Source organism: Falco punctatus, assembly GCF_963210335.1.
Source record: "Falco punctatus genome assembly, chromosome: 4".
In the NCBI taxonomy this organism is placed as follows: Eukaryota; Metazoa; Chordata; class Aves; order Falconiformes; family Falconidae; genus Falco; species Falco punctatus.
Genome location: NC_137583.1, coordinates 27147015 through 27169544, shown reverse-complemented (window position 1 = coordinate 27169544; position 22530 = coordinate 27147015). Strand labels below are relative to the sequence as shown.

General features: G+C 48.2%; 1 protein-coding gene and 1 long non-coding RNA gene across 3 annotated transcripts in view; one reads left to right on the top strand and one right to left on the bottom strand.

Moving 5' to 3' along the window:
- Positions 1-22201, bottom strand: part of LOC308063536 — a 673278-nt gene extending 651077 nt beyond the window's left edge. Inside the window, exon 1 of the long non-coding RNA XR_013927980.1 lies at positions 19380-22201. This is a non-coding gene — a long non-coding RNA (uncharacterized lncRNA). The remainder of the gene's footprint in view (positions 1-19379) is intronic.
- LMF1 (lipase maturation factor 1) overlaps positions 1-22530 on the top strand; it is a 207561-nt gene that overhangs the window by 154632 nt on the left and 30399 nt on the right. For both annotated transcript variants that reach the window (XM_080386556.1, XM_080386557.1), the window contains one exon: positions 22247-22424. In XM_080386556.1, coding sequence (XP_080242682.1) covers positions 22247-22424 — 178 coding nt within the window. The remainder of the gene's footprint in view (positions 1-22246; positions 22425-22530) is intronic.

The window sequence follows — 22530 nt, the reverse complement described above, 5'->3', positions numbered from 1 at the left end:
TCTTCTTGCGATGGTGGGATGCTCCCTCGCTGCCCCTCTTGCTTCTGCAGTGCCTCTGTGTCATCTTGGCTTGTCTCTGTAGCATTTGGCTACGGTCTGCGTTGAGTTTGTGCCAACAGCCCAAACTGTTGCCATCCTGACCAGCTCGGCACCATCAGCTCAAGGTGGGCTTGAAGGGGCATTCACAGCTGCGTGTGCTCCATTAACCTTCCCCCCCCCCCCCCCCCCCCCAGGGCACAGCAGAACCTTCTGCTCCCCCCCTGAAGGCACGAAAGCCCCCGGTCTGCTCGGAGAGCCAGAGGGATGCCTGAGCCCGCCGTGCTCCTCCCGCGGCAGTGCCAGGCTGTGGCCTTCGTAACCAGCGAAGCCACGTGAAAACGAGCAGATGAGATGAGGAACCAACCCTCTGGTGCCAAATGGTCTTTGCAAAACGCTCCCCCACGGTGTTGTGAGTTTCCTCTTGGCTCCGCTGCTGGGTCAGGTCCTGAGCCAGAGGGTGGGGGGAGCCCTCGCCCACCGGCCTGGGCGCCGGCCGCTCTCCCCCCAGGGCGCAGCAGCCGTTGTTCTTGGGCTGCCCGGGTCTGCCAGTGCCTGAAGCGTTAGGTAGTGCCTGGCAGGTACGGATCACACTGACAGCAGTACTGGTTGTTTCTTGGTGAAGCTCAACTTTCTCCCAGTCCAGAGATGCATTTGGTTTTTCATCCTCACCTTGACCTGTTCCGCTGCAGGAGCCATTTTTGCCCATTTTCCACTGGTTTTTGCTACTACTTGTCTGGACAGTGGGGTCTGTGCTGCCCTGTGCCAGGAGTCCTGAGGCTGGTTAGCCTTCAGGGGGGGAGTTCCCCCTGTATCTCCTTTGGTTGCATCCTCTTTCCTTGAGGAGACAGTGAATTATGGAAGAGGTTCAATTCTGAAAGCTCAGGTCATTGGTCCTGGCCAAAGTAAAGAGGTTAGGGAGAGAGGGGTGTGCTGAGCTGCGCGTTCCTATAACATGAAACAGGTTGGGAGAGAAGGAAGGTCGCTCAGTTCTCATCTGTCCAGTCAACTGTCACATCACAGTCTGTGTCAGAGCACCTGCCAGCTCCTGCTGCTGGCTGCTGTGCAGAGGTGCCGAAATACCGCGGCCGTAGAAAACTCGGAACGTAGTCAAACGTAAATTTAAAAATTTCCTCTGGAAAAACAAACCACACTGCAATGTTTGTTTGGAGCAGAGTTGGAAATGGCAGGAGGGGAGAATGGGAAAAGGAGAAGGTTTGCTTTTTATTGCACCAATAATGTCATTTATTCCATAGCCAACCATTGAAAACCAGCTCTAATCCTCATGCAAATCCCTCTGTAGCAACAACGGCAAATCTGCCAGTTCTCCTAATCAAATGCTGATCATTAATGCGGGCCAGAAACATCAGAGGGAGCGAAGCCAAGGTAAAAGGGTCAGGATCTGGGGGAGGGGGCACTCTGAAACCCAGTGCATCCAAATCAGCTCGGTCCCTGCGATTCAGTGGGCAGGTGGGATGGTGCCAGAGACACGACGGGGCCAGTATTTTTCTTTCCTCTCTGCAAAGTGTTCAGGGGAAGACAGTGGGGTTCTGAGGAAGCAGAGAGATCATTTTGCTGGGGCTATTTAGAAGAAACATGACCACAGATAAGAATTGGATCTTCAAACTGTTGCTGTCCATCCTATGCTCCTTCCCTTTCTCCACCCAGCACAGGAGAAGCGATCAGCTGGAGAGCCCTCGTTTGGGCAGCAGCCTGCCTCTGGTCCTGGCTGCCATCAGTAGGAGGGTTGTCGGTGCCTGCAGTGTCTCTGCTGGAGGGTTTTCCTCTGACCCCCATTACCGATGGCTGGAGCTCAGGGGAAGGGGAGGGAGATGTTTTCATGGAAATCTGTACCTCAACTCTCTTGGCAACCAAACCTGAAACGGCTCAAGTCTTTTGCCCCCAACTTCATGTTTATGGTCAATCTGAAACTCCACCTGTGATCACCACATGCGTCCTCTGCAAGACTGCAGTAAATTAAAGCACAACAGGGAATTTTAAGAAATACATCCTCTTCCTTCTTGGAGTCAGGTTACATCGACCTCCAAACATCTGGACACAGTGTCTCAGGGCTCCCAGAGGTTCTGCCGTATTAAAGGTTCATCTGCCTTTGTTAAATTCCCGGCCTTTTCCCTTCCTCATTGCCTCCTCTTGACTGAGCATTGCTTTCAGTGCGGCTGGCCATCTATGTAATTGGTATTTCGTGTTCAGTATGTAAAACACACCGTGGAATTGTAGTTACCTCTTGCCATGGGTAAACACAGATCCGTAACCCATTGCCATTTACTGTGCTCGTGGGAGAAGTCTAAAATAAAATACACTCCTTTTTTGTCAAAAGCCTAAATTCCTTCTAAGCTACTGGTTACCACCATCCTAAAAGACTGAAATATAATGTTCATTTTAAAAGAAATGTAAAAGCTGTTCCCTCGGTCACAAAAATGCATTTGTTGGTGTGACGCCCCTTTGCTTGGAAGTTGCTTTGCCTGCTCCCCAAGCTGCACTGACAGGTAGGCTTTAATCACCGTGTCCTGCTCACGGACATGAGGAGTGCAGAGGTGGAAGCAAGTAGGTCCTGCCGCTGCTGGGTTTTGTTGAGAGCCCAGAGGAAGACAGAGATACAAAAGCCATCAGGCAGCTGTGCCCAAACTGCCGGTCCGATGGTGGTCCACATGGTCCCTCTTTAGAAGATGATGCTGAGCTTACAGCATCTCATGGAAGTCACCCCATCCTCGCCCCCGGGAGCAGCACATCCCCGTGCTCACCCCCATAGCACCACAACCCTGTAGCTGTTGTGCAGAGATCAACGCCCAGAAAGAAAATGCAACTCCAGGTTTTTGCTTTCTGCCTTTCAGGCGTAGGCCTCGAGGTTTTAAAGACTTTCATATGTGTTTCACTTGATGTGCTCTGAGTATTCCCATTGAAGTTAACTACGTAGATAAGACTTCACAGGATTGAAGCCAAATGAGTCCTCACCCACCATGCTGGGAAGTCTTGTTGAAGTGGGTCATTGGAGGGAAAGGAGGAGGAGTCGATACAGAACTTGCCCCTTCCATTTTATGCTTCTGTTTGTTTAAAGGATATTCTTTCTAAGACAGACTGGGGGGGGGGGGGGAAGAAAAAAAAAAGCCCCAGGCTGTGGTGTAACATGTAGTCGTGTTGTCATGACTACTAAACAAGAAATCTGCTTCATGAAATGAAGGAAAACATATGAATGTGAAATAAAAGGGAGAAAAGAGAGAAATGATCTTAAAATATTAACCATGATGTAGAGAAAAATATAGACAGACACGGTTAGGAAATTCCATAAGGAATATGACTTGTTTAATAATTTGTTTAATATTAATCATAAAGGAAAAAATTGTGAGAGCTCCATAGGGTGCCAGAAGGACTACTCCACACACTGTGGTAAGAGTTCTTGCAGTGGTTTTCTTTGGCTGCTTGGGCAGTCAGTGCTCCGGTGGAGATGCCCTGCTCGGATGATGCTTCAGGGCTGTACGTGGTGGTTCTGCTGCTTCTCCCTTTGTGGTGCTTTTCGTCCCTTGCGGTACTGGCACAGTGTCTGAGTGCAATCCTCCATCCCATCCGTGACAGCCAAATTACCTGTACTTTTATTTCAAATATCAGTAAGTTAGGGAAAGTAATTATGTTTGGGGATGCGGAGGGATTTCTGTGGATGGATCAAGCGAGGAATGGATCTGATGTTCCTTAAGCCACAGCTTAATTGTCTTCCAAAGCTGAGGTTGCTCAGAGGGGTGGCTGGGTGCTTCCCCTGCGGTGTGTCTCGGTGGGCTCTGCTCCTGGGTCCATAGGTGCTGTGTGCTCCTCTTCTCACCTCTGTCTTGCCATCTGTCCTCTCCTGAGTTTGGCAAGCACATGGAGATCCTGAAAGCAAAGCATTAGAGAAGTCCCAGGCATTCATGATTCAATCACAAGCTCGCAGAATAGGGACCATTCCTTGTCCAGGGCAAGACCAAAACAGGGAACCCTGAGGGTCTTCAGGACCAGGCTCACCCCCAGACACCTTGGAGCAGGTACCAAAGAGCTCCTTTGGAGCTCGCTGGGTCCATGCAAATGCCTTTTATTGTGTTGGGCTGGCGCTGCTCATCTGTTTTCTGGTGACAGTGCCCTGCTGCGGCCCAGGGACCCATGGCCACCAGCACCGTGACAGCAGTGGTGCCACTGCAAGACGCCAGAAAGGAGCTGCTCTGACCACAACTGCCGATGAGTGAGTACTGGGAAATACCTATGTGGTATCTCGGATGGAAAATCCTGGGCAGAGCTGTAATTTGCTGCTTCGTTAAACTTCCCTCAGTCATGTCTGAGCTGCTCATGTATCTGTCACGCAGAGATTTCAAGGCTAAAATTGTGCGTCGGGAGATTAATGCCTTGTGGCACGTCCTGTGCTCCATCGTGTAATTTTGCAGCGGTGGGGCTGGCTGCTCGCGGGCCGTGTTGGACCCGGCTCTCTGCTTGGCGCTCGCTTGTAAACATTTTGGTTTACGGAAACCTTAAGGGTTCCTTCTCACTGTCAGAAGAAATTAAGCTACAAAGCTGTACTAAAACTACCCATAACAAAGTCCATAGCGTGAAGGTGCAGGATGCAGATGCCCACCCAAGCCAGGACCTTCCAGGGGTGAGGAGCCCCTCTGGCCCCACAGATGCTCTCGCTCACGGGTGCCTTTCCCCCTGCACGCGGTGCCCTGCTGCTCTGACCTGCCGCTGGCCGTTCACACACGGCCACGCTGCCAACACGCTGCTCACGATGTTGATGGTGCAGAAAAACTGGACCAGCAAAACTCTCTGCGTTTTTCCCAGCTCTGCGCTGGCGTGTGGCGCCTGGGAACGTTCAGATCCCTGCTCTTCCTGGTCGCTGCCATTTCACGTGCCCCTGCAGCAGCGCCAGCCAGTGCCTGGCACGTTGTGGGCTCTTGTGCCTTGTGTCTTGTTCCACTTCTTCTGCCTTAATGTCGTGCTAGCTGTCACCTGGCTCAGAAGAGCTCATCACTTCGCTAGATGAGGCTGCTTGAATCACAGAACCAGGCGATGCTGAAGTTTTTCTCTCTGTTGACAAATCTAATTTGCCGGTGAATAATGAGTAACCTTTTAAAATCAGCCCCATGGCTGATGTTGATGCACTTGGGGTTTGTTGAATGAGTCACACACTCGCTTTGGAGCGTAGGAGCTTACTCACAGACAGGCAGCTGTAGTTCATCCTCTGCTAGAGATTATTTGGAGCCGGAAAACCTCAAGCCCCATGCAGCTTTTTTCCAAGAGCGCATCTCTTCTTGATAACAGTGCAGCTGCCATTAGGTTCTTGTCGATGCGCGGGCTCGTCACAGCGCTGCTCCGCCAGCAGTAAGGCTGTCTGACGACAGCTCTTCCTGGGATACACATACATTTTCATTTCTCTTCCAAGGTTCGTCTCATATGTAAGCGATCAGTGCAGCAGCATGAGCAGGGATCTTCTTGCAGCTGTGACCTTGAAAGTGGGTGGCATTTTCTGCTTCCTCTCCAGCATCCTCCGGGATCTACATTTCATGTGATCCCATCTGACACAGGCCAAATCTGTGCTGGGAAAAGTAGGACGATACTACCAGGAAATACCCACTGCACTAACCTCTTAATGGTTGAGATCTTCAAAGCTCCCTGTAGGAGACAGGCTCCTTAGGCAGCTTTTGAAACTGTAATATGCCATGTGTGCCGATAGCCACCTACTAGATAAACGGCACAAAGGTTCTTTTGCATGTCTCCCTTCGGAGCACCTTATCTGTTCTGCCTTCTAACCTGAACACAGGGCTTTAGCTTCTTTGAAATGTTTGTGTTGCTGTCTAGTAAAAGTTTGCATTACCAGCTAGCGCTAAACAGACTGAATCAGCTCCTGCATTGGAGGTTTATTTCAGTTTTCTACCAGCAAATAAATGTGCGGGCCAACACACAGATAAAATAAAAGCCCTGCCAGCAAGGCTGGAGCAACGCTGAGCATCCTGGTTCTCCTGGGTTCTGCACCTCCTTCCCTGGCTCTGTCCCACCAGCCCTCCTGGGGCATGATTTGGTCCCGTGTAGAAGGAACCGTGTTGGAGGCGAACTGAAATTTCTTTTTTTTTTATCATTTTATAATTTACACCTCGGTCCTATTGTAGCCTAAATTACAAGCAAGGCGCCCCAACACTGAAAAGAAACTGCTGCAGATGGCAGCATAAAAATGTGTTCTGTAACATGTTTTGTGTTTTCTTAAGCATATCTGGTTTTGCCCAACGTACATTTCATTTGCTATTTACTTAAGTCCCTGCCACTGACAGCTTGGGGATTGCTAAGCTACCATCTGGGATGTAAGTAAAATGCCTTTTTTACCTTCTTTTTCTTTTGGCCATGGAAAATTTCACAAAAGCTTTATGTCCACTGGTTGGGCATTTCATATTTTAAATATGCCGTGCAACATGTCAGCGAGCTGGCCAATTACATCATATATTTGTCACAATTTTCAACCTCTTTTCTATTACAGTGAAGGCAATGGCTTAGGGTGGGGAGCAAGTGGTGCTTTGCTGCCCGTGGCAGAGGCTCTTTCCCAACGGAGATGCTGAGGCATGGTAACTGTTCTGCACTTTCTTCAGGTTTCTCCTCTTTTTTTTTTATTATTTTTTTATTAAACATACCATTTCCACTAAAATTTTTACATTCAATACTTCATTTTTTTATCCCTGAGGCTTTTGCAGGCTTTCTTTATTAAAATCAAATGGTAACCCGCCCCAAATAAGGCACCAGTTTATTTTTTCTCGGGGTGTTTTCATGCCACAACTGTTTTCTATTTCTCCTGAGCTTGCAGAAGCCCACGGCCGACAGCTCAGGTCCGCGTGCGTCCGTGTATTAGCCCTGAACGTGCTGCGAGAGGTTGCGTGGGTGGAAAAATCCAGGTCATCCTGGATTTTGAAATACACCCAGCCTTGGCTTTCAGCGACACCGAGTAGCCAACCCAAGTTAAATATTTTACTGCAGATGTTGCTAAGAGCCTAGAGTTACTGAAATTATGTACTTTAATGAGGCAAAGAAAGTAGCTGCAGAAAGATATAAATCAGAGAAGCCACCGATGTTTTCCACCGTACTGTCAAGCTGATGAGATGTGACATCTCTTACTTTTGCCTTGTGTTTTCCTTATGCCTGCGGATGTGGTCGTGTCCTTGCCTTTTAACTTTAAAAGGAAAAGATGAGTTTGAGTCTGTGCTGGGATTGAAATGCCAATGAATTTGGGGAGCGGAGTCCTGGTCCAGCTCTTGCAGCTGACTGTGATGTCCACAACTGGTCAGCCCAAAGCCTTGGATCTCAGTGGTTTTGAAAGGGATTTGTAACACCCATCCCATTTCCCTCTGCCAGGGCTGTCTGACATTTGAGGTGCTCAGCCTGCCCATCTACATTTATTCCAAGGAACATTGTTTTCCCCACACTCTGTCTTTAATACCAATTTCATCCAAATTTTACCAAGACCTGGACAGATACTAGGCAAAAAGCTCGCTATCAGAACAGGTTTTTTCTGATGCATTCTCCTTCTCTAATGGGGTTAGCTCTTATTTTGGCGATTGTTAGATATGTCTAAATATTGTAGAGAAAGTGAATTTCAAAAGAGCCTGCAAGGACTATATGTGGAAAGGGAATTGAAGTATTTTTGCCAGAAGTATTTTAGCATTCCTTCAATCAAGGAATATAAACAGTTCCATGTGACTTCAGACTGATCCAGGATTTGAGAGAGCAGGGTTTAATTCACATCATTTTTTGCAGAGGGAATTTTGAACCCACATGTCTCTCAGTGAAGAATGTCCCAGTTAGAGAAAAGGATATTCTGGAAAAAAAGGGCTTTCACTTTCTAGTCTTAATACTGTTCTGCTTTATTATTGATAATTCAATAATCATCCTGCATTTCTTACAGCGGAGTTCTGTGCTTTGCTGTGTAATTGCTGAATTACTGATTTATCCTATTGCCAGCCTATTCCAGATGGCAATTAAAACAGGATAGCCCTCAAACAAGGCTTATTGCTACTAGGGTGACAAACGCTTTTGCTGAACACTTCTTTGCCTGTACGTTAATATTGGGTAATGCTTGCTCTGAAGCAGAAATGGCAAATGCAACGGCGTTTGTGGTGTGACCTGCTCCTGCGTTGCACAGCTGGTTTGTCCCTGGGATGTCTGGTCCTGTCGAAGCTGGTGGGAAGGTCCCTGTGGAGCTGTGCGCTGGGCTTGGTCCTCGGAACCCTCCGTGCCTGACGCCCCGGTACCCTGTGGGAAGGACCAAGGCGCTGGGGATGCCGAGTGGGATGTTCTTCATCCCTGCTGCTGTGTGAAGTGGAAGGGCCATAATTTTGCCACTTGAGTAGGTGACCTTCTACTTGTTTTTATTGCTGATGGCTGAATTAAAAACACCGCCATGCGGGAGTGACTGTCCTTAGTCCCATATTCCTTAGGAATACAGACCTAAGGCACTCTCATTCAAGGGGATGTATAATCCATCAACATCCAGGCAGTATTTCCTCTGTTGAGGTCTTCCCACATCCTGGCACTATCTCAATGCATCCATCCAACATTCCTCTCCTTTTTTCCTACCCACTAGGAGATAAGCCATGCTCTATGGCTCACCAAAGTCATCTTCAGGGTGACTCGCAGGCTGAGGACAAGGTGTCTGGCAGGCTGCTACCAAACCTTGCATTACAGATAACCATCACCCCAGGTGGTATCACGAGGATGACCCACCAGCCAGAGGTCCAGCTGCGTGAGCCATGCAGGACTGCACCGTGACCACCTCTTGGTGGCCACACAGCTTCCCACGGGCACAGGCTGTGCCACGGGTGCTCAGCATCCTGGCTGCTCCCGAGGAGCTGCAGCCCGCAGCACCGCAGGTATTTGTCAGCGTCCACTCCCAGAAGTGCATCCAGCCAACAGCACCAGCAGCCCGTGTAACTGTTTTCGGGTTTTGACAGTTTTATAACCTTAAATTTGCACCTTATGGAAAACTATGACAGTTAATGATTAATTGCCATGTTGGAATTTTTCTTATGATGTCTTAATATCCGAGTATGTGGCAGACCTCAGCAGAGAGGAAAAATAAAAACCTGCAGCAAAATGCTCCCAGAACAACTTGACTAGGCAATTATTGCCCAGTCCAGCTAGTGCCGTCCAAAAGACACGGTTATATTTAGGATTATTTTCGTAAAGCTGTAATGCTATTTACTAGGTGCCCAGCTCCAATTTGAAACCCGTTTCAAAGGAAGCTGTGAAACTTTCACGGGTGCATTCTTCAATCACTTTTCAGTAAGAAAGTTGGTTTTGATATTACAAACCAGCTGCTGGTTGTTAACCAAAACAGGCAAGAGCTCATCATTAAACACCACGGCTGTTGCACTCTGAGATGACCTTAATGCTGTGCTAACAAGAAAAAAAAAAAGGAATCTCATTTTTTTAGTCAGATGACTGCTTTCAGCTTATTTGCCATTGATCTGCCTTATCTGGTGTCTGAGTGTCTCCACTGGTGACAGACCTGGCTGGTAGCTGCTCCACATTGACGTGCGAGCTCCATCACACACGTCTGCCCGTGGCCACTGGGGCTGGGAGCTGGGGCAGTCTGCGGTTTGGGGCTGGGGGCGGGAGGGGTGCTTGAAGGGTCCGTAGCCTGACCCTGCTGCTGTTCCTACAAGAAAAAAGTATCAGGCACAGAATGACAATTGCACTTGCGAGTCACCTCTGCAAGCTTGGGATGATGATGTCCCACAAACCAGAGTGCTCGTCTTCAAGCATCCTGGATGGGAACAGGGTTCCTGGGGAAGGTGCTCAGAGCTGGGTCTGGCCCATTTAATATTTTGATAAGCCCACAGTTTCTGATTGGAAAAAAATCCTTTCCAACTGGCTCTCCCTTTGGAAGGGGCAGAAAGAGGGCAGAGCCCGCCATCCCTCCGGAGCGTGTGGTGTGGGGCTCTTTCCAACATAACCCGTCTGGAGATACCACTGAAGCAGAGCACTTCTGCTGGACTCCAACTTTACATTTGCTGTAAAAGTATTTTTAATGAGCAGGATGGAGCTGGTTAGTGAAACGCTTGGACCGTTAATAGATGTAGAAATTTTTTTAATGTGCTGTTTGACTTTATTGATGAAATGAGCTAATCGGAACGAGTGCTGCTCTCGTGCCGAGTGAAGAAACCCAGGCGTGCTTGGGGGGAACAATGCTCCGGTTTTCCACAGCGCTCCTGTCCGGTGGATGGATCCTAAAGCATTTTGCAAACAGCACGTTTGGAGCTGGGTGCCGGCGGTGGGACAGCACCGCTCCTCGGCGGTGTGCCGGAGGGAAGGGTGCCAGGGCGCCTGGGTCCCACGGGATGCCGGGAAGGGCTGCGGTGCCCTGGTCCCAACAACCTGACTTGGAGTTTGGGTTGAGATCTGCTTCTCCCAGCTTTGGAGAAAATTCCATGGTCTCTTTTATGACCATGAGTAATCAGGAACTTGGTTTCACATCCTGTCTCAAAGTCCACACAAGGCCCCGTAATTACATGCTAACAGGGTTTTCTCGGGACTGAAATGGGGCCAGATCCTGATCTCATGCTGGTACAAACCAACAGGGTAGTTCACTCTGGTAGCTCTGCCTCTTCCTGCTCCACCTTCTCCCGACAGTGACAGTCGTTCTGGTGTGACCTGCCGAGCTTTCCACTAATGGTTAGGGTTTGGGTGGGTGCCTGGTGAGCATTACCTGCCTGCGGGGCCAGTTTGGGTTAGCGGCTCAAATTGGGTTTGAGTCATCCCTGTACAAGCTCAAGAGCTGAGGGACTCCCGCTCTTGTTTGCCACCTTCTTTTTGTGTGCTGGCATGTTCTCCATGGAGAAACTCCCTGTCCCAAACTTAGAAGACTCGCTCCTACCTCGGGAGAGATGCTGCCTTCCCACCCTTAAACAGCATCCGCATCCAGGAGGCCTGCACTAAAATCAACTTTTTGGAACAAACTGGAGTAAAATCAGGAAGAAATTTATCTGAAGTTTGTCCTCTCATGTAGAACGCTGCTGAAACCTCGCTGAGGTTTGCTGGCCCATGGAAGTACTCTTCAGCCTTTAGTAAAAAAAATAAATAAGGTGTTGAAAGGTTTTTGCCATTAAATGTCTTCATGACAGCTGCCCCCTTTAGGAAGTAACTTTACCATCAGGGATGCAAACGTGGATAATTTAGAGCAGAGTAGCAAAAAATTCCTTCCTTCTGTAAAATTATTCTTCCATTTTACATTGGTCCAACACTTCCAGAAACAGTCCTTGGGCAGTTATTTAGCCTGTAATGTATTAACGTGGAACACTGCAGCCTGTAGCAAAGGAGTCAGTGGATCAAGCAACACTGAGAGGTGTTTTACATAACAAAGCTGCAGAGCAGGATAAATGTGTCAAAGTCAGTGATTCAGAGGTGCCTGCGCTTTGCAGGAGCAGGGCAGGGGCAGCCCAGTCGTGTTGCCAACCCAGAGTGAGCAGCCGAGCCTAAATTCACACACGATACTTTGCTAATCGAGTTACACGTATAAAGTTTCCTAGAACAAGAATACTTAGCACAGCCTTTTGGGGCTATATGTTAGATAAGAAAAACTAAGTTTTTCTCTTTTAGCACTGGACTTGTTTCTTATCCCAGCATCCCAGTCCCAGGTGTTTCCCCTGAGCTGCTGTCCATCCGTCCATCCTTCTGGCCACTCATCGCTGAAGGTCAAGTGGACTGCTGAAGCATGAGATATATATATATATATGTATGTATGTATGTATGTATATATGTGTATGTGCATATATATATATAAAAAAACCCATAATCACTCTACATTCACTCTCTTGCTTCTCTTGAATTTTTTTTCCATTGAAAATCTGGAAATTGTGCTTATCCATAGAAATGCTCTGCACTCAAATCCCATAATCTGTGGGAACTACAGTAGGTGGTTCATAGAGCTACAAATTAAAAATGAGTAGGGAGTGAGACATTTATATTGCTTCACATTTAGATCAAGAACAAATGTGGGGTATATAACACGAATGGAAAAGGTTTGGTTTCCTATTGCTTTAGCACAGTTCTGTTTGTAACTTTAGACCAGGTACTTAGACGGGGGATTGCAAAAGCCTTACGGTGCAATTTGTAATATGTCAAAGTCTGACCCAGTTCAAGGACAAGTTTTAGCGAAGATTGCTACACGATTGCATTTCTGCATCCATAGTTACTTTATTCCTCAACAGTTATTTTATTTTTCAATATTTCCATTACACATTTTTAAGTTCAGGGGAGTCTCCATCTATACAAGTATCTATACATCTATACATCTATACATTTATAAACATTATAAACACTAACTTCTGCTTTTTAGGGATAAATATGAGTCTTTTTTAACATGTCAGGAAAACAAGAGTTGGTATATAGGGTGCGAATTATAAAATGCTTTGATTTCTCCCTAATTCCTCTGGCTGTAAATGAATCATTTGCCTATCTTCAGTCTCACTAGAGGTGCATAGTGCATGTGTGCAGCTGTGCAATGGACATCTCAAGGTTTATTATTTCCTTATTTCTGTATTAAATGTGGTAATAATATGTGGGTTCTGTCCTGTCATCTTGTGGGAAGGAAATACTTAGCCTTTGCCTATGAAATCATGTTTTGGATACCAAATTTGGGCTCTTTCCTGACTCCGCGATATTCCCATTAAGCTGGGTAGGTGCTTCCACCCCTTTTGGAAACTCAGGGCTGAGGTCTCTTAGGAGTGTCTAGGTGCCCTGAGATCAGGTGTTCCCATGGCACGTAGGGGATGGGGAAAGGCACTTCGCTTCCCTTCGTGGGACACCTGTTCTGTTGACTAAGTTGAGGTCACCTAATTGACTGCACATCCAAAAGTTAAACCGAAGTCAAACCACATTCTTCTTTCTCATCTTATTAGCACAACTGACTGCTCGTTTTTCTCCTGGTACTTCCAGAAGCTTTCTGAACTTCCGTGGGATTCACAAAACCATTTTATCTGCTGTCTAAAACAGAGCAAGTGGACAGAGGTAACTGTTTTCCTCTGTATTTTTCTGCACTAAAAGGCTCTGGAAAGCAGAGAGTAGATCCTCATGCAAATATCAAATCAAGAAGTAAACAAGAGATTAAGTTAATAATAGGGGAAAATTAAATGTTCTCGCTGTTGTCATTTATATGGGAATTTTTTGCCCATGCCTACAATAACTTTTGGGGAAAACTACATATATAAGTATTTTTCAAACTGAAACCAGATGGGGGAATGATAGCCTGTTTTTCTTTGTGGGAGGCTATATTTTCGTGGTACGCAAGTAACTGGAGGCACATTAAAATTAAATTTGGCTTTTGAGGCTTGTCCTTCCTATCTCTTACAGGAAGGACCAATTTTTGATGTTGGGAGTTTCTGCTTGTCCTAAGCGTAGGAGATCTTTTGGTGGCAGGGCTGCGTGTTTCAAAAGAGCATACAGCCTAACCAAAACGAAAGCGATGCACGCCTGTTCAGAGGATGCTGGTATTTTCCTTTGAAAGACCCATCCCAGGCACAGATGGGACAGAGACTGTGGGCAGTGGAGCGTGCCCAGTGCAGCCAGTAGCACTTGTGCTTTCCATTTGGCAGCACCAATGTGCCACCGTCTGCCTTTCACCCAGCCAGGCTGCTGGGTGCCTGGAGGAAAGCCAGAGAGCAGGCTGGCTGGAGAGCAAGGAGTGGTGCTGGGACACTGGGCAAACAGGCCGAGGTGGGTGATGGCAAATCTCCCTTTCCCTTGATGTCACCTGAACCACCAGGATTCGTCACTCTCTGCTCAAAGGCATGGCTTGGCTGGGTCATTTCCAAACTCCCACTTCGCTCTGGTTGCCACGGGAAGCTGAGAGCCCGTAGTGCCTTCGCTCAGCCATGGCAGATAAGCCTCATGCAGGCATTCCTCTCAGCTGGGACCCTTGCCATTAGCCTCGTATGGCTGTGGAGTAGTGCTGTTGTCACATGTGGGATAGAAAGGGATGGAGACCAGATGCTCCGAAGGCCACTGCTTTCCTGGTAACTCCAGAGAGCTAATCACACACCACCTTGGGTGCTGATGTGGACTCCTCTTTACCTCAGCTCCTTCATAAGGGCCCATAAAATCCAGCTTCAGAGACTGATCTCCTCTTTCTTGGTGACACACAAAGTCCATTGAGGAGCATTCTGAAGTTCTGGAGATCCAGCAGCAGGTCCATCAGAGGAGGGGGTCTTTGCTGTCCCAGTCAGCTGAGCTGACCATGTGTGACTCTGGCATCTGCGATGAGAAGATGCACGCGGGACCCAGGCACTGCAGTTTTGGCAGCGCACAGATGAGAGGGCTTTTTTCTCTCCAGCTTTCACTAGCACAGAGTGAGTAAGTGCTTGTTTATTTTATGTGTAATGAAGGCGTTTACTTTTGTTTTTTCTACATCTTATTTTTTCGAATTGATAAATTCGGTCTGTGTTTTATCTTGAAATCAGTGCTTTTTTGGTAATAGTCATCACTAAAAAGTCACATCTCACGTGGCTGTTGGTATAATTAATACCAGTAACAAAGCGGGATGACCTCAGCCACAGGCAGGGGAGAGCTGGAAAATACTTTGCTAAGTTAGATCTTTTCAAGTCGTCTGAGCCCAAAGAATTCAATCCTCGGGCTGTTAAAGAGCTGGTTGTTGAAAACCTGTCAACATCAGTGATTATCTGTGTGAACACATAGGACATAGGTGAAGTAATGAAAGAACGGAGAAGAGCTAATAAAGTACCTGTCCTCTAAAGAGAGAAAAAGGGAAGAGCCAGGACATTGCAGAGCCATTACTGGAAAAATACTGGGGAAAAATGATGAAACAGGCCATTTCTACATACCCCTGAAAAAACAAGGGGGATAACTACAGCCGTCGTGGTTTTGCCAAGAGCAGGCTATGTAAAAGCAGTCTTCTTTCCTTCACTGACAAAACGAGGCGCATGAATAGAGGATAAACAATATATGCTTTTACTGAGGCTTTTGAAACTGTTTCACATAAAATCTCATAAACAACCCAAGAAAATGGGGTCTGTAAGAAGAAGGAAATACTGTCTGGCGGACAAAACGGGTTGGAAAGTCTATTCAGCAGTTATCAATGGCTCACTGTCAGAGGGAAGGATTTATCAGGGGGACTTCCCCAGGGTCTATCTGGGGATGTTCTGGGGCTTGGATAATGATGTCTAATATTAGTAGACCGTGCTCAGGTAGAGGGTGTTGGCGCACGTGATGAGTATTCAGAATAATCTTGGCAATGCGATCGAGTCAGGTGGGCTGCACTGCTGGAGAAAGGACAAACGTACTCCTGGAATATGGAAATTCTTTATGCTGCGAGTATATAAATCCTTCCTGCTCTCCACCACTGGTAAGGGTAGAGCTGAAAGCTGTGGCTCAGTTTTGGACATTCCCTTCAGGAAAGATATGTCCCAGCTGGAGAAAATGCAGAGGATGGTGAGAATAAGCAGAGATGTAGGGACCGGATTCTCAAGGCAGGCTTGGACCCGCTGGGATCATTTAATCCGAACGAGAACATTTCTGGGAGGGGGGAGGCAGCAGGCAAAGGGCAGTTTTCACCTGTCTGAAAAGCTATGGAAGGTGGAGCGGTCCGATGCCAGTCAGCGAGAAGGGGTCATGGGATTAAATATTGTCGAGGAGGAGTCAGGCTAGATGTTAGGAATAATCTAAAGCTAGTGGAGCAGTGGGGCAGGTAGCCCAGGAAGGCCAGGGACCTGGCTCCATCACTCCACAAGGCTTCTAGGAAGGGTTTAGAGTAACACACTCTGGTGCAAGTAGAGACAGCTGTACCTTGGGGCAGCAGGAAGGGCTGGACGGCTTCTTGAGGTCTCCTCCAACCCTCTGCTCCTGTGTTTTTCTCTTTGAACAAATTATAATCCTTCTGGGAACCCTGGTTTTGGCTCTTCTGGGCCAAAGGCTGAGAATCGGCGAGCTCCAGTGCTGCGCGGTGACCCTGGCCCCGTGCTCGGACGGAGCCTGTGGGCTCCAGCCAGCCCGCGACTGTGTTTAAGAGTTTACAGCCTGTTGTTGTTCCTTCTGGACAAATATACAGTCTGCTACACAGAATATGAGCTTCTCCTACCTACTGTATGTTTATAACAATCTGCGGTTGAAAAAAATAAAACCCAGCCAAACAAAGAAGCCCAACCTGTAAAAACATTATGGGTGTAGGTGCCCGTGTTCTGACGGAGGGGTTTGGTAGCAGTGCAGGGGACAGAAATGTAAGGCATAATTGTTTTTGGGCCTAGAACCAGGAAAACTACTTTTCCAAATTAATCCAGTGAGAGCCATGAATCCACAGTATTTCATATCACACTTCATAAAACTCCAGTCATAATCCATAAAACTGACATTATTAGATTAAAAACCTCAGTTCCTCCTATAAGGACCTCGCTCATTAGACATGCTGTAGTTTTATAACCTTTAAGTTCCTACCCAATTACCATGATTAATACTGTGCTTTAATAAAAAATTTTTAAAAATCACCACAGGGGTTGATACCATGTGTTTGTTATAATTGTGCATTTAAATATTGTCCAGCAAGAGAAAGATGCTTGCTACACACAAACACAGAGCAAGGTGAGGAGGGCACAGCCCATCCAGCGCAGCAGAGGTCGGGGGTGGAGGGTGGAGGGGGGGTACGGGGGGTTGCGGTCATGGTAGGGGTCCAGAAGGGCCAAGCCTGGCATGGTGCAAAGGCTGGTGTGACTCGGAGGTGCTGGCAACAAGCTCTTCTTCAGATGATGGGGCAGGAGCAGTGATGCTGCCCGTGCTCAGCACCAGCTCCCAGAGGAGTTTGGTGCCCTTTTCCCCAACGGGGGGGCAGAGGAGGTCCAGCCCCTACACCTGCGCTGCTACCAGGTGAAGTTAGCCCTTGGGAAGCTGGGTGGTTACCCCAGATCCCCGGCGCCCACATCAGCCGTGCCCCCCGGCAGGTGCTGGGGCAGGAGGCGAGCAGATGGTGAGCAGAGATCACTGCCCTCGCTGCCCTCACTGCCCTTGCTGCCCTCGCTGCCCAGAGAGACTCGTGCTCCATTAAACCTCCCTCCAGGAGCCAGCGTGGCTCCGCATCACCAGGGGAGGGAGAGCAGGACACAGACGCTTCGGAGGTTTCACGCAGGAAAGGCAGGATTCAGGTAAATGTGCGTTACCTGCCAGGGCAAGTACTAGTTTGCTGGCAAAGGATCCGCTGGCCGCGGGGATCTGCACCGGCAGGATCAGCGCTGCAGAAGGCATCGGCTGCTGGCCCGGCACGTCGAGCGGGTGACACCTTGGGCAGAACCTCGCCAGACCCGTTGCCAGCACAGCCACCCACCGGCAGGTCTGGAAAATTATCTGTTTGCCTGTTATTGACTTGGAAACAGGAGGTCCCTTGAGGTTTATTTTCGCGAGGCTGAGGGACTCGGGGTGCTCAGCCCCCTGGGCAGGGTGCTGTACTCACCTGGGGCTGAGCACGGCGGGTGTGAGCGTCGAGGCTCAGCTGGAATAACTGAAGTTAAAAACGTGTCAGGTTCGTGATTCCACCCACAGACCAGGAAACGCCAAACTTGTATTATTTTTGAATCCCCTGATTTTTAAGGGCTGGTGGAAATAAGATATCTTGCTTCTGACTTCCAAGCAATAAAGAGGTGAATCACTGCTCAAAAAAACCTCCCGTGGACCACCCAGTCGCTCCGCACAAAGCTGTAAAACGAGCCTCGGCAGAAGTGGCAATGTTACTGCAATTGCACGAGGCAAATCACTTCAGAAAAGGATCAGAGTTTCCTAACAAAGTAGCTAAGTGAGAAGCGTGTTAATGAATACAGGCTGATTAATATGCACCAAACTAAATCACATTCGGGTCAAAGGGGGAGCGCCAACCTTCGAGTATGTTATGTTCGAGGACCTAACATGTGTGTGTAATTCAGATTTAAATACTTTTTTCCCCTCATAATTCTGGATAATTATTCAACTCTGGTTAAATAAGTAATTATTTTTTTAACTGAATAATAGTTGGGATTTTTGTTACATACTGTAATTGGTCAGATCTCTCATTTTGCTAAGATTATGTGGCTCCGTTACTGAAGAGTCCTGCTGGGGTTTTCAAAATCATAACTTGCAAATCACCGTATTCAAAGAAATGGTGCCAATCATATCATATATATGAAATGGTATGTTTTTAATATTTATTTGTTGTCATTTTTTTAGTGAGAAAACATACATCTTTTTAACAGAACGCTGGCTGGAAGTCCTCAGACCAAAATTGTGCATTTGTTACTGGTGTTTGCATTGTGGAATGGTATTTCGGGAGATGACCGCGTATTTTTGAGTGGGAGAGCAAGCACCACAGTGAGCCTGGTTCAGGGAGGGAGAGGGCACACTGGATGGGGGCACTCGGGGATGACCCACAGGGAAACTCCACGGACCAGCATTTGGGCACAGAAGTATTTGGGGGGACTTGTAATTAAGATGCTGGATGTGTAATTGGGAGATGTGCATCCTCTTTTGGGTTCTGCTGCGAGACTCCTTATGTGATCCTGAGTGACTTTCTCTTAAGTTGATGTCCCCAGAGAGCGTTGCTGAAATAAGAGTTAGGTGCCAAAATTCTTCCGCTCTCTGCCTGTAACACAGCTGGAATACATCCTAATTTTGATCTAACTTTGTCCGGTATGTTTAGATTTAGTATTTTTTCAGGACAGGAACTGTCCTCTTACCATCTGTTTTGGCAAGTCCAAGCTAAATGGGTCCACGTTGCAGTTGGAGCCTCCTCGTGTTACGTGAGTGTAACCAAATCCTAATGACAAACCTCCAGGTAATGCCCCAAAGCCCTTGAAAACAGATCAAGTGTGCTGCTTGTGAAGTGGGGTGGTGGGCTCATTTCCTTGTTCCTGCCCATATGGTGGACAATGCCATGGAGACCTTGCTCTTGAACAAGCCCCAGCAGAGGTTGGAGACCTCTGAGTGAGGTCAAGAGACACCTCTCTAAAAGCCAAGAGCAGCGTGAAGGAATAATATAAAAGGAATAAAATAAAAAATATATTGCAGCATTCCCAGGCATCCCAGGATTTCAGCGAAGACCTACTGTTGGATGATCTGCCTTGTGCTGTAGGAAGTTTTACCATAGGATCAAAGAATCATTCAGGTTGGAAAGGACCTTTAAGATCATCAGGGCCAACTGATGACCCAGTGCTGCCCAGCCCACCACTAACCCTGTCCCTAAACACCGCATCTACATGGTGTTTGAACACCCCCAGGGATGGTGACTCCACCACCTCCCTGGGCAGGTGTTCCAGTGCTTCACCACCCTTTCAGTGAAGAATTTTTTCCTGATATCCCATCTAAACCTCCCTGGTGCAACTTGAGGCTGTTTCCTCTTGTCCTGTCACTTGCTACCCCAGAGGAGATACCAACCCCCTTGATGGTAGCTACGTGACCGGTTACACGGTGGAGTTGCGACCTGCCAGCACCCATCAGCCTTCATCGCCCTGGCCAGAGGAGAGCCTGCAAGGTTCCGTACGTGCTCCTCTTTGCTTGGGATGTAGCTGTTTGGTGTTCCTTGTGGGGGTTTTGTGTATGTTGGAGAAGGCAGGCCCAAAGGTGTGCTTTGCCACGGGAGTGGGAAGTTTGTGATGGTCTCTAGCTCAAGAATCTTCTTGGGTTTGGCTTGAGTCGGCTTTTCGAGGCAGCCAGGTTTCCTCCAGAGACCCGCCGTCCTCAGTGCAGCACGGGCTGGAGGAGCAGTGGGGAGCTTCAGCTGTGCCTCACGGGTCTGTGGTCAGTCCTTCAGCTTCTGTCTCCACTCAGAGCTTTCAAAACCCTTGTCACTTGTTCCCTTGGAGGAGGAGACCTGTGGCAGGGCTGCAGTCGGTTTGGCAGGAGTGTGGTCCACACGACAGCTCCTCTGCCTGCAGTGGGATGCTGGGTGTGTTGAGGGTTCGTGCGTTTGTCTTGCACTGTCTTGAAAGTCTTCCTTGACCACATGTGCTAAAATTGTGAGTAAACAGTTCACGGGAGGATAAAGTTCAGCTGTGTGAATGGAGAAGTGTTCTTTAAATAAAATAATAGTGGTGCCAATCAAGGTTACAGCTTTCAGCCCAGCTGGAAGGTAGGGAAGTTCTCATTAGCTCGTCTGAAGGCTGAAAAATAAAAAACCTTCTTACATCAGGGCATTGTTTTTCAACATGTAATACATGAAGTCAGCTTTATAACCTTCATTTTTGATGGATAAGATGGTGAGATTACTTTCTTTTCTTCCCTTTTTTCCACCTCTTTTGTTTTAATGTGTCTGAGGCACAGCTAGTTAATTAGGGCTAAACCCTAAGTAATGTGACTAATGGGACAAGAATCCAAAGTGGCCTCAAAACTCAAATGGTCCTGAACAGGCATCAGCTGCTTTTGTCTTCTTGTCCTTGTGTGCGTGGATTCCCACAGACTGTTCTATGTCGACATGCTGGGTCGCTCCTAGCACGTTCCTTTGTCACCGCTGCGGTGGCTGGGCAGCCCCAGGGAAACCCAGAGGTGTCTTCACGGCCACTGCCTTGGCGTTGGCTTTGTTTGACGTGTCCCTTTGGCACGGGAGCAAGTTCACAGTGTCCAATCTGCAGCTGGTGCAAGTCTTGCTGTCAGCAAGGTTGAGCTGGCAGCGATCCCTTCTCAGACAAAATGTGGAGCAATTAAGGCTTCAGGTGCTTTTGATTAAAAACCATATTGTGTATGAAAGGAAAGCGACGGATTTTTGAGTCCATCAGTTCTCAGCATCCTTGGTGGTGTCAGTGCTGCCCGGGCTCCTGCCTTCCTGAGGTTAACGGGCAGATGGGATGAAGTCGGGCCATGCGACGTGCGGGATGATGTGCCATGGGTTAGGAGCAGAGGTGTCTGCGTGATGCTGGGAACTGTGCATTTGGAAACCGTTTATGTGTAGGGAGACGTGCACACGGGTTGTCAAGCACTAACGTGACACCCCAGTGGAAAAGATCAATGTGGTGTTAAAACACAGCGGGAGAGGTAGGTCTGGTCGAGCACGAGAAACGTTAGCATCGCAGTACAAGGTCCTGGTGAAACCCATCTGATATCCCTCGTACGGTCCTTGTCAGCGCCCGGAAAGATTGATTAGAACCTTGCTCAGGCTGAGGGCATGGCTGCGGGGATGAGCAGGCAGGGAATTCCTCTGGGAGAGGAAACCAGAGTGGTTTGGCGTGCTTTAAATACAAATAAAACAGGGAGGTGTACGAACAGGTTAAATAATGACTTAGAAAAAGTGAGTAAGTATAGACTGGGTTTGAATAAATTTAGGCTAGAAAAACAGAAGTTAAAACCAATGCTTGTGAGGAAGCAGAAGATGCTCTGTGTGTTCGGGTTTACGTGATGCTCTAACGAGAGGCTGTGGCGGGGCACTGGCACGTACCTGGCGCGGGGATTTACCTGCTCCTTCCCCGTGGCTGACGTGTGACCATGGAAGTGACACCTTCCAGCTGCAGAATGAAGCCATGTCCTGTGAAGACGTGATTCGTGACCAAGGTTAAATGGGCAGTGCCCACAGATGACCCACCTAATGCTCATTTGGACTTGCTGGAGAATGGCAAGAAGGTTCCTCATATTTTTCAGGTCATTGTAAGGGTAAGACATAAAATAACATGTGCCTACAAAAAGCCTTTCCCAATGTGTACAGATATTTATGGAGACTCCTCCAAAGGCACACAGATTTTTCCACTTTCTCTGCCTTACACATGCAAGACATTCTCCTAAACGGCCAATAAAAGCTAAAATTAAAAAAAAAAAAAAAAGCCTCTTAAAAAAATCCACACTTCTATATTTAATGCTGCTCTTTAATTAGAAGTTCCAATATTTCCTTCTGAAGGGTTTCAGGAACGTTGCTGTCACAGATACATTGGCATAAGCAGGAAGCGGATGGTTCCCCTGGGATCAAACCTCTGCGCCGTCCCCGGGAGCACTATGGAAATCAAGTCACACTATACCCTGGCTGGGCTTCCTCCTGCTGAAAGGCAGGGCAGAGCTCGCGTTGCAAGCCGGGGGGGTGCCTTTGGGCTGCAGCCTGGTCAAGGCGGGAAAAGGTTTGCCGTCGCTGTTGCAATCATGGAAAATCAGCAAAGGATGTGCTAGGTGCTAGAATTTACCCGGCGTTTCCTTCACCACACTTTTCTGTTGTCGTTTCAGTGGATGCGACACCCTCTGCTACTTTCTTTCCATTTAGGTGCTTCTGATCGTAAGCGGGAACCTGAGTTTCCTCAACTGGCTGACCATCGTGCCCAGCATCGCCTGCTTCGACGACGCCAGCCTGGCGTTCCTCTTCGGCTCCAGGCCAGGAGGGCTGGGAGAGCGAGCGGGGCGGCTGCAGCAGCGAGAGCCGGCCGGGGGGCAGCTGCCCCGCGGTGAGTTACTCCCAGAGCAGGGGGAGGTGGGCATGTTCGGGGTGCTTGTGGCAGAAGCTGCCATCTCCTTCTGGAGCAAACCTGGCTGGGCAGGGAGATGGCTCTG